Source organism: Cygnus olor, chromosome 4 (genome assembly GCF_009769625.2).
Source record: "Cygnus olor isolate bCygOlo1 chromosome 4, bCygOlo1.pri.v2, whole genome shotgun sequence".
NCBI lineage: Eukaryota > Metazoa > Chordata > Aves > Anseriformes > Anatidae > Cygnus > Cygnus olor.
Genome location: NC_049172.1, coordinates 46,039,076 through 46,051,045, shown reverse-complemented (window position 1 = coordinate 46,051,045; position 11,970 = coordinate 46,039,076). Strand labels below are relative to the sequence as shown.

Genomic DNA, 11,970 nt, shown 5'->3' with positions numbered 1-11,970 from the left:
CCAAGAATCATAAGCAAATTGTCTTCCCACACATGCATTTTCCAAGAAAAACAAAAAAGGAGGAAACAGAACAGTGCAAGTCAGCACACCTAACCCAGCACGTCTGGGAGAAAGTAATTGCAAACCCACACGCTGGGCACCCAGCTGCGCCCTGAGGCCTTGCTTCAATTCAAGGAGATGATGTGCCCTGTCTCACCTGCAGCCCCCATGTGCCATGACCAGGATCCGCCTGCTGCTGACGGCTGGTTGTTAACAGAAGGTGAACTAAAATTAATTAAAAGTAATTAATTTTTTCCTCACTGAAAGAAGGTGGACAACACAGGGTGGCCAGGTGGATGGCTGGCTCTGCCTTCTCTTTAGTGCCATCAGCAGCCACAGGGCCAGATTACCCTGCATGAAGGTATCAGGAAAGAGGCAAAAATTAAATGCGAACCTACCAGGCTCGTGGTGCTCCTGAGGACAATTTACCTGGTAATACATGACTGCCCTTCAACAAGATAGATGCAATTTGGAAGCACACATCAATTTTTTTTGCCAAAGCAGTACTTACGGATGAGCGCCAGCATTGCTGTCTCCTCAGGATGGACACCTGGATGTCAAACTTAAAGGTTAAAAAAAAACCAACACGAAACATACTGCAATGATGTCTTCCCTCCAAAGGCAGTAAGGAGGTGAAGGTGTGTTCATGCCACTGAGTTTTTTGGGAAATTCCAGCACGTGCCAAGGAAAACGCTGCGCTCATGCGTGGGCAGAGCATGGCTGAGGGAGGGCAAGACCGCTCAAGCTCAGGACTGCCAAAACAAGAGATTCCCTTCTCCCCTCCCTCCCCCCAGGTGGCTTGTTTGCCATTTCGCCTTTACAGATTGAACCAACATCTCCTTCATCTGAAGAATTTAAAGACAAGCAAGTCAAAATTCATTTCTTTTAATTATATATATATATATCTATATAACTATACACACACGCGCACACAACACTTCATCCTCAGTACAGAAGACAGACAAAAGATCTGTGGCACAATTTCTTTGGAGAGATTTTTGTTTGTTTTTCCCAAGTTGTATCACAGATCTGATTTTCACCTTTTTCAAGGACTATAAAGGCAGCTACTTCTTACTGACAGAAGCCTCAGAGTGCAGATTCAGCGCCGCAGCCCCAGTACACCTTTTCTGGGGGTAACTTGACAACATTTACAACCCATCTTGGGGGAACACCACAGTTACTTTGTTAAGGACATCCTCACTGAGAACTGCAGTATTTTATTTATGCTTTAAAAAGCTGAGAAAGGTAGGGTGGAAAAAAAAAAAAAAAGGAATTAAAACACAAGCCCATATGGTAACTCTTGAAATACAAAGCCCACAGCAAGGACCCAGAAAGGCAGGGGTGAGCGTGGCAGCTGAGCAGCACCTGCCGGGGAAGCCCTGCCACTGCCATGCACCTCTACTCTGCTTGAGAAGTGCCATAAGTGAAGCCTTCGCAGGCACAGGGTGCATCTCACCAAACCCTGCTTCCTGGGGACACACGGAGAAACCAAACAAAGCAAAAACCTTGCCCCCCACAACCCTCACCAGCTCCTGCGTGCAACCAGCAAGGAAGTGCACGGCTCTGAGCAGCTTGCAGAAATGCCTCCCAGCAGCAAGGGGCCGCGGCTGGGCAGCCGCACGCTTGCGGACATCGAAGCAGAACAGAAAGAAGCCACCAGCTGGGTTGCGGTTTTGATGGCTTAATGGAAGTGGACAATGCTACTGTGCTGTTACGACATGAAACGTTGGACCCAGAGAAAAGCTTAACCTCAGCAATACTGAGTGGGAGAGGACAAATCCCAACAAGACTTCCAGGAGCCTCGTACCTTGACAAAGCCCATTGCAAAACCCCAGTGACAACATGCTGCAGACGTAGCACGTACAAAACCCTTGCTTCAGGAACACAAAGTTTACGGAAACAGATTGAGAAATGCTGACGGTGGCCTTGGAATACTGCTGATTTCGGGTAGTGACAGTGGTTACTCACAGTGCAATTCACATCAAGAAAGCACAGGCTGCCAAAGAGATCTCTCAGTGTCTGGAGGCCAGCAGAGAGCTGAGCAACTGCAATCAAACTTAATGCAGCTGGTTTGCCAAAAATAACATTTGCCTCTGAAACAGATAAGCAAAGCCAAGGAGAGAAAGACAGCTAATCCATAGTGTATAACTAATCAAAATAAATTATACACGGCTGCAAAATTAGGTTTGGTCAATACAGGCTCAATAAATAAACACGCAAAAATAAAAACCCAACCCCAAGTACGTTACTGCCACAGGACGCCTGGGCTGGCACAACGCTGCTGCAAGCTCCAGGTTTGGCTCTGCCGGCCACCAACAGCTCGCCCCGTGACCACCCTGCACTGTGGCAAACCTCGCAGGGGCTAAGCTGGCTCCATGCTGCTTGAAACATCTGGTTTTGGCAAACCGAGTCCAGTGCCGCCTTGCTGCAAGCTCCTCCTGTCTAGTCCACAGCTCAAGACTGCAGCAGGTGCTCACCTGGGGATGTTTCACACTGCAGTTTTTGTCAAACTAGTTGTTTTTTTTCCTTTTACTTCAAGATCAATTTTGCCCTTGGGATTTTACATGCGCAGTGAAAAACTGCACTGACCTAAAAAAAAAAGTGTACATTTCCATATACATTATCTGTAACAGCAACATATCTAGCGAGTATTAAAACAGATTTCAGTATTCTCTATGCTTTAGACACTGTATTAAAAAAAAACCACATCCATTAGTAGCAAACATCATAGGTGCAATGCGTGTTGCAGAAAGGACCTGAAAGAAACACGGATTATACCACAACAGTGCATAGAGATGCGAAGCCACTCTTCCAGGGAACGGTGACATTTTCCAATGGCAAGCAGAGAGCAGAACACCCAGAGAAGCGCGAGGCCACGGGGACCCCCTTAGGCGGGTGAGGGGCGGCGGGGCAGACGACCCCGCGGGCTGACAGGGTGCCGCTGCCCCTCGCGGCACAGCACAAAGACACTAACCAGCCCGCCTACGCAGACCTGGTTTCTCGACAAGAAGCTGAGAACATGAGGACTCTCGCAACGACTCGTAACAAATGGGCTACTTCATTTATTGTTTATTACCCCGTAGGAATGAATCGACCATCTCCGACACTCCACCACACACAGGGCAGAAAACGGTATTTACAAGAGGGATGTGCATCCCCAAAATAAGTTTAAGATGTACAGATTTGCAATGGGAACCAAGAGGGAGGGGAAAAAAAAAAACCACAAAAACAAGGACATTGCAGTCAGACTTTGACTTTTGGTTACAGAAGAGATCTCTGTCTCCATGTAAGTGGGGCTTTCCAACTCTTAAATAAACAGCATCTTAAAAATAGAACATTTGACAATTTAAACACATGTATTATTCCTTCTAAATAAATATTGTGTGGAAATGATGCTTTGTTGCCACCATACCCTCCTTCTCTCCTTCGGGGACTCAACCATCACCTCTGTTTTTCCTTTTTCCTTGGATGCATGGTTTTGTTTTCTAATGGCAAATCCTATTTCCTTTTTTTTTTTCCTTTTTTTTTTTTTCTTTTTTCCTTTTCTTTTTTTTTTTTTTTAAAGGGCCTGACCAGACTCAGGTGAAAACTATGGGCATCTTCCCTTATCCCTCACAGGCCTCTGACCTGGCTCATGGTTGAAATACGATGGCTTTCTAAAAAGTAACAACTATTTAAGCAGTCTCCTCCGTAACAGAAAGAAAAAGCTGGCTGCCGGCGTGAAGCCAGTTACCGATGCTTCCACCGGCCCCTGGCCTTTGAAACGAGAGCCCCCCACCGCCCCAACGCCGAGGGCGCGTGCCAGCCATGCAGCTGCACACACTCCACTCGCCCGCTGGGCAATGGGTGCTCCCCATCCAGGTTGCAAAGTGCTTGGAGGGCCGGGGGCCACGGCTGAGGACAGCACATGAAATGCTGTCCCAGACTGAGCACCCTCCCTGCTCCCAATCACCCTTACCCTTGCCGTGCTTCTTGCCCACTCCCATGCTGCTGTCTGGCTGCCATGAGGCTTTCTGCCTTTGTCCTGCTCGGCTGGTGGACCCGAAACTAACTCTGCACCAAGACCAAGTCAGAAAAGGCCACCGGCCCGCCGACCAACCCCAAAGTGCACACCAGGAGCTGGCCCTGGCTGTCCCCTCCCACGCTTCCTGAGATCGCAGCCCTAAGTCCCAGCCTGCCCTCCGCACTCGGGCCAAAGCTGGGGTAGCGTGCGTGAGGGTTGGCAGGTAAATCGGGCAGGGGACAGGGACCTCCCTTCCACCACTAGGGCAGCTTATCCCTGAAATGCGCTAAGGCTTTGAATAAAGTGAACATAAGACGACTCGAAGGTCCGGGAAGACGCCCGGGGAGGTGCGTCTCCAGCACGGCACGCTCCCGCCAGCTCCAACTGGAGCTGAGCCCCGCAGCAGGGGCCACTTCTACGGGACCTACTTCTGGAAATGCAGACCTTTTGCTGATATGTGTTCGCTGCTGGTTTTTGCGAGCCTCCAAACCACCAGCAGGTATTTTACAATGGAGGTGCTGCTGCATGTGTGCAGACCTGTTCCTCCATCCTGGTATTAGGTGGGAAAAGGGAACTACTTCACCGGAGACATGTTCCTTCCTGTAAGCACAATGATTTTGGGATATCATCCTCCTCTTTGCCACTCCCGCATCTGCGTCAGCAACAGGGCGAGGGATGCGAGAGGGGACCAGAGGGCTAAGGCACACTATTAGACATGAGGATGGCAGGATGCTGCTGTCATGCAACAGGAAATCTTTGGGTACAGAAGGCTGTCTTTTTACTGAACACACAAATGCCGCAGATACTGCCTTCGCTCTTATTGCCACTTGCAAAATCGCAATTTCAAATGTGCAGCTCCTGACAAGGAAAAAAAGGCTTGCAAACACCTCATTATTCCCTTCCATGATCCCCCTGAAGACAGATTTCCAAGTCCCTGGGCCCATCCTGGGGCTTGGCTGAGGAAGAGCACATGAATTACCTCCCACACAAAGGATCCACAACTTGGGTACCAGATCCTGCTCTTAGATACTCACCGAGACCTGCGAGGGTTGCGTGCCGATATCCAAGTGCAGGATTTGCCTCATTTTCCACAAGCAGCCCCTCCCCGCTCACCCGCAGAGCCCCAGGACGGCCGCGCGCCCCCACCCACCGAAACCACCCAACGCAACCGGACGAAGCGTCCTCAGCAGGGCGGGCGCTGAGCTGTTTCCAGCCACACCTGGTGATTTCACCACCTCGACCACGTTCAGCTTACGTGGCTGAAACCGAGCGAGATGGCGAGCAACACAGCGTTAGGGGCGGGCGTGTGGGTGAGCGTACGGCAAGGAAGAGGACCGCAGCAATGGTGACTCCAGAAGTGAACGTGCAGCACCGATGGCAGGGCTTCACCCGACTCTCAGCACAGGAGCTGGCTGGCGAGTGCACGCGGGTGAGGCTGGGAAGCAGGCGAGGCAGATCACTCGGCTGTCTACTGTAACATAATGCTGCTGGGTGCTGACGAGGACGCTACTCGCCATCCGAGAACCAACGTGGTGTGATGGACAAAGAACCAACGTGGTGTGATGGACTGCATCCGTGCTTGCAAAAACACTTCTCTGACATCTCTTCTGGGCACACAGCTGTTGCAGACTGTGGCATGTTGCATAATAACTCACCTGTGGAGGCAGATTTCCTTCTTGTCGGCACTTCTTCATGTGTGATTATTGTCCTGCTGGTTATTCGTAATAGAAATGTTTATAGACCATCAATACATTGAGCCATTCAGACAATTCATTGCACTTTGTTGTTTTAAAGGAAGGCGACATCAACGCTGGGGCCCTCCTCTGTCTCTTCTTTTTCAAGGCAGCAAAATGTTACCCTAAAAACAAAGTTCATTTTTTTTCCAGTGTAACCAGATCCCTTCCACTCTGATTTATTTTCCCTTGCAGGTGCTTTGTATCCCATGATTCAGCAAGCCAGACTGTTTCTGAGGCTTCCAAAGTGCAAAAGAGTTCAAGGTACTTAACCACCTTGAGCACCAGTTAAGGCGTATTTGTCTCCAGTCTCAGCCACTGTAAACCCTGCCTACTGTAGTGTACCAGTTCGGTCATGCTACTGTTCAGTGCCAGAGGGCACACTGCTGCGCTGAGTTCAGCAAAAAACTCTAGAGAAGAAGGAGAGAGAGAGAGAGATAGAACAATTGGTTGGTTTCACACAAGAGGCACGGCCAGTGGGCTGGGGGCAGCGAGGGGGGACAGCAGCAGTCCTCAAGTCTCATGAAAGACCTTGTTAATGCACAAAGATCAGTACTTTCACCAGTGCAACAAGCACGTGACGCAGGGCGCATGCAAGGATCACACACACGCACTGAAGTGCCTCCCCACGTGCTGGCATCAGAAGGACATGGCTACTCCATGGCAAGTGAGCAGGAGTCTGGGTGTTCATAGCTCAGTCCCTGCCGCGCACGTCCCCCAGGTTTAAGAAGCCAAATTTGAGTGTTTTACTGACTGCTGCCTGGAAGCACCAGCAGCTGTCATCAGACTGGTCCCTGCTGTCCTTCATCCTCAGACCACGGAGACCTCACAGCTCCTCAGCCAGACAGGCCTCCAACGTCTCCACCAAAACAAGTGCCAAGCCTACATGACTATTCACTGTTCTGCATGGACCCACGCTCTCGGGAGTATTAAATCCCCTGCCGTCATTCCCCTGCACTGAAGCAGCAGCCTAGAACAGGGGTTGATTTTCATCTTCCTTGATGCACGGTTGTGCTCTGCCTGCTCTCCCGTGGGTTTTCTTCCATGACTCATTCGCTCTGGCTTACCAGCACATGCCTTCAGTGTGGCAGCCTTTGATCAGCCTCTCGAGGATACAGCCCAAAACACTACACGTGAACTGCTGCTGTGAGCACGCATCTGCTCAGCGGACAGCCAACAACTGGAGTTACTTTATTCAACATTGACTTGCAAAGCCTTTTGAATTTCAGCAACTGCCTGACTAGCATGAGTGTTTTTACAGCCTTCCAATAATTCAGGCCAGGCACATCCTTCTCATTTTCTTTTGCAGGTTTGGCAATACATCCCTTCACTCACAGTAGCTGACAAAACATGGTGTTCTATGAACAACGGCACTGCGAACACCACGTGGGCTGGCTGGTCACAGACCGAACTGTGCCCGCTCTGGGGCTGTTGCTTACCCACAGCTGCTTGTGGGACAATGAAACACTATTTTAAACAATAAATTTCTAAGGTAAAAAAGTAGCAGAGGATTTAGGAAATGCTACTGGCAAATGCCAGTCACATGCCCAACAAGGGCTCCCATTGAAGTGCTGCTCGCCTGCTCTCTTATGGCAGGAAACCAGCCTCGCCATTTTCAAATCAAGAATACCTGGGAGGCTGACAAACAAAATGAAACACCAGGCCATTGGGCACAAACCTGTTTGAAAGCTGGGTGAACCAACTCCGAAAACCTAAGCTCCCCACAAAGTGAAAAACAAATAGCAGAAAAATGCTGGTGCTTCTCTTGCTACTGTGAAGCAATTTGCCTGGTTTTCTGTGCTCGATACTCTCACCCCTTAGGCTGTTAGACTTCTGAGGCTACCGAGAAGTACTTTTAATTTGGAACACTCACCAATGCATTGCCAGCAAGTATCTCTGCCTAAAACCAGCCAATACACCACAGATGTCTATTTCCACATATTTGAGGCTTTGATCTGCAGGTATGGTGTTTGCTACACCGAGTGTTAGGATTTAAGCAGGCACATGCAGATAAACACGATGTGCAAGACAGAAAAGCCAAAGGGAAAAAACCTTACCCTTATTCTTCCTGGCCAGTGCATCAGCCTGTTCCCAAATATCATACGCATAGAGGATATAGGAAGTGATGTTGACATATGAAGAGGTGATGCTTGGGATATTATAAGGGATGGTGACTGAAGAGCTAATGCTGTTGCCACCACAATTGCTAGCATTTGATCCTGGCTGAGAACTCATGGATCCAGCAGGAGAGGGCATTGGAGAAAGAGGAGAAGGCATGCCTGTGCTTCTGCAGGAGAAAGAAACACCACCATGAATGTTACCTTCAGCGACAAATGTCTTACCACAAGGCTCATACCAGGAGCTATCCCATGTCATTTGGGCCTGTGCTATGGAGTGAGTGTTGAAAACTGAGAAGTGTTCAGCTAGAGAGGACAATTATCCTTCAGGTGCAACGCCAAGGTTTTTCAAGTGATTCCCAACTCCAAGCACTCCTCTTGGGACAAAAGAAACAAGGGATCAGACACCCAAAAGCACCACCCACCCACCTTCCAAAATCCACACCTATTTGTGGAAGCCTTCACCAGGTAATCCGAGTGTTTTTACCTAACGACTTCAGGCATGCTTATGTTGTCCCCTGCTTAGGAAACTGGAGCTTTCTGGCAGCTAGTCCTTTACTTGCAGACCTGGAGAAGCTCAATGTGGCCAGCTCAGCTGCCTGCTGGCTTCACCCCATCATTGCTTCCCACTGCTTCACCCAATCTAGTTATAAGTTACTTGTACAGACAGCCTCCACCACTACTCCTGGGAGACTATTTACATACTGGTCAGCTGTACTGCACAAGGTGGCAGAAGAATAACTGGAATTTCAGACCAAACAAGCCTCTCAACCACAGAGTTTAAATGGAACAGACGCAGAGCTGAGCATCTATTTGCCACACACCATTACTGCAAAACACAGTAAAACTAGTGCTGCTAAAAAGCAGGCCCAGTGTGCTGGGCTTTGGGTCAAACACTCTTATATGACAGCTTTCCTTTTACTTTTGCTGCTACATATACAAGAACTCTGCAGCAAATACATAAGAACGACAAGACGTTCAATAAATCAGAAGTCAGAAAATGTGTTTCTTTTTCTTAATCAGCAGCTAAACCAGAGAAAAATACATAAATACCACTTTAAAGTGAGGCTGCCACATGGTAAAGGCATAATCCCACTGGTCAGTAGCCAGGGAGAGGGGACGCTGTCCCAGCAGGTCTTAGGGATCTCTGACATCCAAAAGAAGGATGAGAACAGCAGGGGCTCTGAGAGCAGCTCAGTGACATTACTCTCCCTGGTCCTCTGGTGGAAAACTACTCTGCATGATGGGCGCTAACCCTCTAGATCTCATAGCGAAAAAAATCCCTCTCCGATGCAGAAGATGGAGAATAAGAGAGCAGAAACATACTTGCACCCTGTAAAAAAACGATTTCAGGTGGCAGGGCAGAGTCAGTCACTCTCAAATGCGGCTAGCATCTCAACGATCCCTGCTACTGTTTTCGCTTACACCTTCATGGACGCATCACAAGACCCATATTTCTACATCTTACCTTGCAACACATGGAGAAGGTGCTTGTGTTACTCTGGAAGAACTCTGCAGCAAGGAAGAGAGTTCTTGTTAGTTTTGTTGGCCCACACCAGCAACAGCTACAGCCATTCAACTGGCAGCTTGGCAATACATGTGCCCTACCTTGAAGTGGTCATTCAGGATCCTGGAATACTTTATTGCAGTGTCCTTTTTGTAACGAAACATTGCCATGTGCAGGAGGGACTGGCAGCGCATGCTGTGAACAGAAAGAAACCCAAGAGTCAGTACCTGGGCCCACTGCTGCTGGCTCGCCAGCAATCCACCACGTGGGATGGGGGCAGGCACCCATCAGCCTCTCTGCAAATTCAAGAGACCTCAGGATCTCTCCTGTCCTGCTCATCTCAGAAACGAAGACTCAGTGAAAAAAAATCACACAACAGAAAAAAAAAAAAGAGGAAGGGCCACATTTTAAAGAAATGGGTGCCCAGCCTCTTACGGATGTCATGGGCTGAATGTGCCCCTGTCCAGCAGCACCTCAGCTCTGTTCAACGTGGCCAAAATGTGGGCAGGGACATCACATTCTTCCACCTGAGGTGAAAGTCCTTATGCGCTCTCAAGTTACCAGCAGATCAAATTTTAGAGCCTGTGCCTTCCACATGTGGTCCCTTTAGGTATCCTGGCTCACTTCAGAGATGTTCCAGTTTGCTCTGGCTTTTATATTGCTTTTTCCTTTGCAGAACTCTGATTCCCATTTCACTCATTCCTTTGCCCCTGACAGCAACAGGGCTTTCACTATACCAGATCTAGGAACAGACTATGAAGTCACAGAGAAAACATTACGCACCATAACACGGCAAAGATTTTTTCATGTGAAGATGCTGAGGTGTCCGTAAAGGGTTTTAATGTCATTATGAATCTAAGGAAACAAAAATAACAATCATGTCAGTCGTCAAGGCTCTTAAGTCCCACTGTTCACGAAAAACTATCATATACCACCACCTTAAACACTGGTCCAAAAACCAGGAAACTTGACCTGAATCCTTGGTGCTGACACTGAGTGCTTGGTATAATTTTGAGCAGACAACTTTGTCTGAAAATGCCTTGTGTCACCCATAGTGGGAACAGATGTAGCCCCTCACAGGACCTCCTCTCCTCTTAGACTGATTAATGGGCAACAAGCGCACATGTACAGCTAAGTGCCTCCCCAGGGGACCACCACAGACCTAGGGTCCTCCTGAACTGAGGGTGAAATATTAATTCCAGTGTTTCTGGCCAGGATAGACATCTTGGTGGAATTCTTTCTTTTTGGAAGATTAAAAAAAAAAAAAAAAAAAGGCAAATCTCCTTTTTGAAAGCAAAACGACAACAGCATTGTGGAAATACAGTCTGTCAAAACCATAGAGCAATAACATGTTTAAAAGTAAGTTTGAAGCCTACTACAAAAAATAACTGGCAGTTGTCTCAATCAGCTTCACAGGCATCCAGAGCCATCCTGGTTGCAAACAAATGACACAACCAACCACTCTCCTCCAAACATACTGCCCAACCATCACGGTTCCAAAACCACTTACTTGATGAGATCTATCGTGTCAGCGAATATGCTGTAAGCAGATTTTGGTGCTGATGCATCTGATTCCATGGCAATCCCATATTCAATGAAGGAAAGGGCAGCATCAAGGTACTGAAAGGCCTTTCCAGTCTTGTCGGTCTGTTGGGAAAAAAATCCTATTTTCAGACTACGGAAAATACTATTTCTCTCTACCTGAATTCCTTTTCTCCCCCTAAATAGGCAGTATTTGAATAAATAAAAAAAAAAAAATCATGTCAAACCTCCAGGTGATAACGAAAGGGTTCTCCTCAGGGTCCCTAACGTAGTCCTAGTCATCAGCCCTGTGTGCTCTGGCTACCTGGGTCTCCACCTTATGCTCTGCCACAGCCAAGTGGTTTTCTCTGATAATTTATTTTCTTCACATTCTTTGGATACTCTTGGCTGGCACTGGGGGCAGGCCTCGTGCGAGGCAGGTGGGGTTTTCCCACTCTATTACTTTCCCCACTTTATTTTCACAGGGGAACGGCAAGTGACAAATGTACATTACCTGACTGAGCCATATCTAGCAAAAAAAACGTAGTTTAACCATGCATGCTGTTAAACTGCACGCATCTGAGACAGCCAGCAAAGGGCACTTTCAAGTCTTGTTCACCAGCAACACAATTATCATCTGAATCCTGGTATTTCAGAGAGAACTGCTGTAAAACCAACTCTCTGAGCCATCTTCCCAAGCTAGAGTGATAGCTCTGCAAAGCAAAGAGGCCTGCTAACCTCCAAGCCCATTTCGATTCCTATTCTCCAGGCATAATCTCTAAGTGTGTTTATACAAAGGGAAGTGCTTGAAAATTAGGCAAATGAAAACAGCCTCTCCACGTATGACTAAGCACATACTCCATTAGGTGGAAGTGACATGAGCCAGCACAACTTGATCACGTGCCTGCAGCTATCAGATCCCCGTGCAAGAGCCACTGGACGTTTCTAGCAGAGGGCCCAGGCTTACCATTGCATCAGCTTTGTGCTTCAGCCTCTTGGCCTCTTCTATGTGATATTCCATCGAATGCTGTCTGAATTGGGGGCAGACAG

General features: G+C 48.2%; 1 protein-coding gene across 6 annotated transcripts in view; it reads right to left on the bottom strand.

The window, feature by feature from the left end:
* Window positions 1-3,093: 3,093 nt before the first annotated feature.
* The window catches only part of AFF1 (AF4/FMR2 family member 1), a 106,071-nt gene continuing 97,194 nt past the window's right edge, over window positions 3,094-11,970 (bottom strand). For all 6 annotated transcript variants that reach the window (XM_040556085.1, XM_040556083.1, XM_040556081.1 and 3 more), the window contains 7 exons: window positions 11,888-11,951; window positions 10,910-11,046; window positions 10,183-10,254; window positions 9,501-9,594; window positions 9,361-9,404; window positions 7,833-8,062; window positions 3,094-6,185 (listed from right to left, as the gene is read on the bottom strand). In XM_040556085.1, coding sequence (XP_040412019.1) covers window positions 6,064-6,185; window positions 7,833-8,062; window positions 9,361-9,404; window positions 9,501-9,594; window positions 10,183-10,254; window positions 10,910-11,046; window positions 11,888-11,951 — 763 coding nt within the window. In that variant the 3' untranslated portion in view covers window positions 3,094-6,063. The remainder of the gene's footprint in view (window positions 6,186-7,832; window positions 8,063-9,360; window positions 9,405-9,500; window positions 9,595-10,182; window positions 10,255-10,909; window positions 11,047-11,887; window positions 11,952-11,970) is intronic.